This window comes from Malaclemys terrapin, chromosome 2, assembly GCF_027887155.1.
Source record: "Malaclemys terrapin pileata isolate rMalTer1 chromosome 2, rMalTer1.hap1, whole genome shotgun sequence".
NCBI lineage: Eukaryota > Metazoa > Chordata > Testudines > Emydidae > Malaclemys > Malaclemys terrapin.
The window spans coordinates 64,443,920-64,450,957 of record NC_071506.1 but is presented as its reverse complement, the minus strand read 5'-3'; the positions used below and the strand labels follow the sequence as shown (position 1 = coordinate 64,450,957).

General features: G+C 45.0%; 1 protein-coding gene across 1 annotated transcript; it reads right to left on the bottom strand.

The window, feature by feature from the left end:
- Nucleotides 1–500: 500 nt before the first annotated feature.
- On the bottom strand, nucleotides 501–4,702 carry LOC128831252 (uncharacterized). The gene is made up of 3 exons (XM_054017566.1): nucleotides 3,521–4,702; nucleotides 2,497–3,188; nucleotides 501–582 (listed from the first exon to the last, which is right to left on the bottom strand). The coding sequence occupies exons 1-3, from the start codon at nucleotides 4,700–4,702 to the stop codon at nucleotides 501–503; spliced, it is 1,956 nt and encodes a 651-aa protein (XP_053873541.1).
- Nucleotides 4,703–7,038: the final 2,336 nt, after the last annotated feature.

Genomic DNA, 7,038 nt, shown 5'->3' with positions numbered 1-7,038 from the left:
GGCCCAGAGTTCAGTGCGGTTCTTGCCTTGGAATCTCTGTTCTCCATTCTGTACACTAATGGAGATGCCTCCATGTCCCATCTTCGATGCAAATGAGGCTAGAGGAGTTGCCTTAATCCTGTCACCCTTGTCCCATGGGTTTAGGTGTGTCTCCCACTGTCTTTTCATTGCTTTTTGTAAGTCTTTCTTCTGATCGGTTTTGGTTCAAGCAGAAGCTGGGGGAGGGGGTGTCCTTCGTGAGTCAGACAGGTTGGATACTGTGCCCTGGTTCCCCAAGAACACAAAGCTGACAGGTAACAGAGGGTCAATCCCCCACGCCCCACCACCACCAGCGGGAGTCCCGGACCACCTCTCCTAGCACCTGTGGCACCCCCAGACCACCCCTCACCAACCCCCGAGGACCCATGGACAGGTCATGGGCCATGAATTTTTATTTACTGCCCATGACCCGTCCATGACTTTTACTAAAAATACCCATGACTAAAACATAGCCTTATTTATCATGCAGCAGATATAGCAGCAACATCCAAAGCAACAACTGTGAGCATATGGAGACCTTCTTGGCCCAAGGCTTCCAGCTTGCTGATGGAGAAACAGAAATTGATTGAAAATCTACCATTTGTAGGCTTTTACAAAGTTTAGCATTCTTTTTTAAATTTAGGTTACAAATGTTAAATATATATTAGTAAATGAAAATAGGGACTAAAAGGGTGGCCAGAACCAGGATAGTGGGGAAAGTAATAAAGCAACAGCTAAGAGCTTCAAAAGAAAAATAAATATAAATAACATGTAATATATAATTATGTAAATTTATATGGCTAATGTAATGTTATAGCAAATAAAAAGTGGAAGTTAAATCAAGCAAGGAATGTGCATTCCCATTGACCATAGAGTGTATACAATAAAAGGCATAAAAGAAAGGTAAACGAGACATGCTACTTTTAATTAAAATCCTATAAGGTTTCCAAAGAGAAGCCATGACAGTTTGTGTTTTCTTTTTCTGGTGGCAGTGTACTTTAAGAGCAAAAACCAACCCAGCAAATATAAGGAGTGAAGCCCAACCACCAAAATCCATCCAAATTCTATTTTCTTTTAATGGGTTATTAATTATGAATGATGAAGCTACTATGAATGGTCCAGTAGCCATTCAAAAATGTGACAAAACCTCCAGCCATTGAAAAGTTCTGTTTAACTAAAGGGTAAAATAAATGTTACTAAGGGGGAAAAACAAAACTATATGATCGAGTTCTATCTAATCTAGTATTAATGGTGGTTCAAATGATTACAACTACTATGGTCTTGGGAATATGTTGCTGGGTAATGAACTTAAAAAAGAAAGCATAGAAAGACAGGAATATGATGCAAATGAAAGAAATGCTAATATAAATAAGAAAAATAAAAATAGTGGAATATAGTCATGGATTGACATGAGTAATTGGACATGAGTGAGGCCCCATTTGTTGGGAGATAGGACTAAGAGGTAAATGAATCAGCAGGCTAGGATAAGGAGGAACACCCGGGAAACCATTTACAATATATGATGTTCATCCATCGTTATCGATGAAGACCTCAACAACTCATTCTTTCGATGACCAGGCTCTGTGCGTCCGAAGATGACTGATCAGTCCAATTCGGGCGTGGAATGTCCTATCACACGTCAGGCAGACATGTAATGGCACTGTCAATGATGTACGAGCAGCTCTGGACTTGCGCAGCTCACGCTTTTTTTCAGCCTCAGCAATACGCCTCGCCTCATAAGTATTACTGCCTGTGTGAATGAGGCTGCGCCATGCTGGACGGTTCAGTGTGAAGGTTTCCCACGTGGCAGTGTTGATCTTGAAGGACTTCAAAGAGGTCTTCAGCGTGTCCTTGAACCGCTTCTTTTGTCCTCCAGGGGAGTGCTTTCCCTGAGTGAGTTCTCCATAGAAGAGCTGTTTAGGAATGCATTCGTCTGAAATTCTCATGACATGTCCGGCCCACCTGGTCTGGGCTCTCATTAGCAATGTGTGAACTGACGGCAGACTGGCTCTAGTAAGGACATCAGTATCGGGCACTTTGTCCTGTCATCTGATTTTTAGAAGCTTTTGCAGACAGGAAATGTGGAAGTGATTGAGCCTTCGTGCATGACTCCGATAGACAGTCCATGTCTCGCAGGCATACAGCAGAGTTGGAAGCACCACTGCTCGGTAGACCTTCAGCTTCGTTGGTAGGCTGATCCCTCGACATTCCCAAACATTGGAGCACAATCGGCCAAATGCAGAGCTGGCTTTAGCAATTCTGCAGTTTACTTCATCATCGATTGACACTGCTCGGGAAAGGATACTGCCCAGGTAAGTGAAGTGATCCACTGTCTGAAGTCTCTGTCCATTTACAGTGATGGACGGTTCTGAGTACGGAGCGTGGGGAGCTGGCTGGTGCATGACCTCAGTCTTCTTGATGTTAACAGTGAGACCGAAGTTGTTGCATGCAGTTGAAAACTTGTCCATACTGGCTTGCATTTCTGGCTCTGTACTAGCATTGAGAGCACAATAATCGGCAAAAAGAAAGTCTCGAAGTACAGTTTCCTTCACGTTGGTGATGGCATGCAGTCGCCTCAGATTGAATAGTTTCCCGTCAGTTCTATACTTCAAGCCTACTCCTTCTGTGCAGTGTTGAAAGGCATCAGTCAAAGTGGCAGAGAATATCATGCTGAACAAAGTGGGTGCTAAAGCACACTCTTGCTTGATGCCGTTAGTGACTGGGAAGGCCTCAGATGTTTCACAGTCATTCAGAATATGAGCCATCATACCGTAATGAAACTGACGTACCATTCGTATAAATCTGTCTGGACATCCAAATTTCGACATGATCCTCCACAGGCCCTGACAACTGACAGAGTCAAATGCTTTCGTGAGGTCCACAAAAGTTGTGTAAAGTTCATGATTCTGCTCTTGACATTTCTCCTGTAGCTGACACACAGCGAAGATCATGTCAATAGTCCCATGTCCCTTGCGGAAGCCACACTGTAATTCTGGCAGTAAGCCCTTCTCCAGGTGAGTGATCAATCGTTTCAACAGAACCCGTGCAAGAACTTTCCCCGCTGTAGAAAGCAGTGAGATTCCACGGTGATTGTCACATACCTGGCGATTGCCCTTCCTCTTATAGAGATGCAAGATGGATGCATCTCTATATTCTTGTGGAATGGTTCCCTGCTTCCAAAAGGACTGAAACAGCTCAGTGAGTTTCCGTAGCAGCATGGGTCCACCAACTTTGTACACCTCTGCTGGTATGGCATCTGACCCTGGGGCTTTGCCACTTGACAGCTGCTTGATAGCTTTCTTCACTTCGTCCTCTTCTGGTGAAGCGTCCATGGAGTCATTGACTGCAACCTGGGGCACCTTGTCAATGGCCTCATCATTGATGACTGAGGGGCGATTGAGAATTGCTTCAAAGTGTTCAGCCCATCTCTGGAGAATCTGCTCTGTAAGGAGCACAGTACCATCAGAGTTCAGGAGGGGAATGCTTCCAGAAGACTGTGGACCATAGAGTGTATTGAGGGCTTATAGTCGTTCCTGTCCGCGTATGCCTGTATTTCATCTGCTTTGGCGCTCAGCCACAAGTCCTGCATTTTGCGCAGTCGGTTCTGTACTGTTCTGTGAGCGTTGATAAAGGCGGTCTTCTTTGCCGTTGAGGATGGATCGTTTTGATATGCATGATGCAGGCAGTGCTTCTCAGCAAGTAAGACCTGGATTTCTGCATCATTTTCGTCAAACCAGTCTTGCCGCCTGCATGTGGAGGGCCCCAATACCTTCAATGCAGCTGTACGGACAGTGTTGCGGAATCGCTCCCAGTCTTTCTCAGCGTCATCCTCAATACGAAGATCAGCAAGCTCATTCTCTAGGTCTTCCGCTAGATTTTCAGTGATGCGGCTGATCTTCAGCTTCGACACATTGATCCTTTTGAGAGCCTTACAGCCTTGTGGTCGTCTCTTTGGCATGATACGGAGCTTCATTTTGGATACTATGAGCCTATGATCCGTCCAACAGTCAGCGCCACACATAGCTTTTGTAACCCTGATATCTTGTCTATCCCTTCTCCTGATGATGACATAATCGATCAAATGCCAGTGCTTGGAACGGGGATTCATCCACGAAGTCCTGTTACGGGTAGGATGGCGGAAGACCGTATTGCTAATCAGAAGGTCATGTGCTGCACAGGTTTTCAGCAGTAACAGGCCATTGCTGTTACACTTTCCCACTCCATTTTTCCCGATGACTCCTTCCCAGGCTGCGGCATCGCATCTGACTCTTGCATTAAAATCACCAAGCAGAATCAGCTTGTCTGTGCGGTGCACTGACGATAGCAGAGTATCTAGTTCTTTGTAGAATTTATCCTTCACATCCTCTGGGTTGGTCATTGTAGGAGCATATGCCCTGATCAAAATAGCTTGTTTTCCTTTTTGAAGCGGAAGCTGCATTGTCATGAGCCGGTCATTCATACCCTTGGGGGAACTGGCAAGATGATTCGTGATGGCGAAGCCAACTCCAGATTCGCAACGCTCATCACTGCTGCAGCCACTCCAGAAGAATGTATAGCCACCGCCTGACTCGGACAGCTGTCCTTCATTAGCAAGGCGAGTTTCACTAAGGGCTGCAACGTCAATGTTGTAGCGTGCGAGCTCTCTAGCGACAAGTGCTGTTCTTCTCTCTGGTCTGTCTGCCATGATGTTGTCCAGTAACATGCACACATTCCATGTGCCAATAGTGCCACAGGTGCCAATAGTGTTCCAAGGTGCCACAGGACCCTCTGTTGCTTTTTACAGATTCAGACTAACACGGCTACCCCTCTGATACATGTGCCAATAGTGATCGGTGTCACTCTAAATTTTGTTTTTGTTCGACTGCTTTTGTGGGATCCCTGCCAGCCGCGGTATGCTGGCCAGGGTAAGGTGAAGCAGGCAATGTTTAGGGCACCTTTTCTAGCCCCCTCCTCATTCTACAGAGGTGAGCAGTGCAATCCTGAATAGGGCTGTTCAGTCGCTCAAGAAGATGCCGAGCTCCACTGCTGCTTTGGTCAGTGAGGACTGACCATTATGCCTGAGCCGCCTATGTGCAGGTCCGCGGCTACAGCTCCCAGTGTATCCACACCTGCTGCTTTGTCGCTCGCCCATCGCCACAGGACTTGATAAGATAACAATGGACAACACACGTCAGGAATGTAAAGATGAGGTAAAGAGTAAGTCATGCAGTGCGGTGCGTGGACAGAGCATGCTATACAGGAATTAGTTCCTACAAAATAACCAAGCCAATCCCAAAACACGTGATGCAATCTATAGTAAATACAATGCAATGTGTACATTTGGATAAAAGAAGAGGTTTGCTGTAAAATTTTGGATCTGTGGTATACCCTGTATCCATCCCCTACACCTGAGCCTGGTCAACTCAAGTGTGGTTTAACTGTAGGCCAATAAAGGAACCTGACTGACAAGAATGGAGTTGAACTGAGTTCTTGGGGAACCGAGTGGAAGAGGTCTCAGGGGAATCCCAACACCATTCAAGGACCCAGATCTGTTCATTGGGAAAAACAAGTGAGTTTATGCAAAAGCTGAAGGACTCAAAAGTCATTTCTATTTTCTCAGTCTAAGAGATGGCCTAATATCATCAGAACCCAGATACTAGGCACAAATACAAAGTCTTCCATAAACTACTATAATCCCATCAGCATCTTCTGCAGTTGGTACAAAATACCAGATTTATCAAACTGCTTGAGAGCCTCAAACTGACCATACAGACACTTTCCTTTCTGTAGCCTTTGGCAACCATCTTTCTTTCCCCCTTGTGACATGGAATGGAATTACTATGGACCCATGAATGTTAAAAATCACAGAGAAGGATGTTGTTATTCACATCATGATGTCCCTTGCTGCCCCTTTTCAGGAATCCCTCTCATGAGATGACGCTAGGGGATATTTTATCCCTCTGTGATGCTGGCAAGCCAGATGTCAGTTCTTGCCCAGGCTGCAGGCATTAAGAACTGACTCATAGCTGGAGACCAGACCAGGTCACCTGTTATGTTAGTTTTCCTCAAAATAAGTATTAGCCTTATAAGAATGTATTTAGTGTTTAGACTCTATGGAAAACTTGTATGTTGCTGCATGTATTAATCTCACATAATATCTATATCCTATGTTATAAGGTAATATTTAAGTGTTTGCTTTGAAACTGTAAACCACCATAGTCAGGAGAGAACCATTACCAAATGTGAAATACTAGTTTGCCACAAGAGGTGTTATTTCCGGCTCAACAAAAAAAGGCCCATAAACATCAGACAAACCATTGTGGAACATCAGAGGACAAAAGATTTTGTTGATTTCTCTCCCTCCCCCGCCCCCATGCCCAATGAAGAGGAGATATGCACATGAACTCATCCCATCAGCTTGAATTCTGGGGGGAGGGAATAAAAATTCCTGACAAGCAGGAACTGCATCTTTTTTGGTTGTTTGAACTCTGAAGGGCCAGAGACTAAACTGAAGCCAGAGATCTCCAGGGGTTGCCTCCCGGGTCTGCCCTAAAAGCCACTTTGAATAGATAGACCACTACAACTCTGTCACTCTTAAGATTTAAATGGTAACTTATTTGTGTTGATATGTTTACTTGTTTTAACCTGTAAATAACTCTTTCCTTCCTCTTTCCTCGTTAATAAGCCTTTAGATAGGTTATTACAGGATTTCTATAGGCATTGTCTTTGGTGCAGATCTAGAGGAGGAGTTCTCAAACTGGGGGGTCAGGACCCCTCAGTGGGTCACAAGAGTCTTACATGGGGGGTTGCGAGCTGTCAGCCTCCACCACAAACCCCGCTTTGCCTCCAGCATTTATAATATAATGGGGGAGAGGGGCACACTCAGAGGCTTGCTATGTGAAAGGGGTCACCGGTAAAAAAGTTTGAGAATGACTGATCTAGAGTATCAGCTGATCTGGGGCAAGTGATTGGTCTCTTGGGACTGGACGTAACCTAAATGTGGTGTGATTTTTGGTGTAAATGACCATTTATCACTAAATC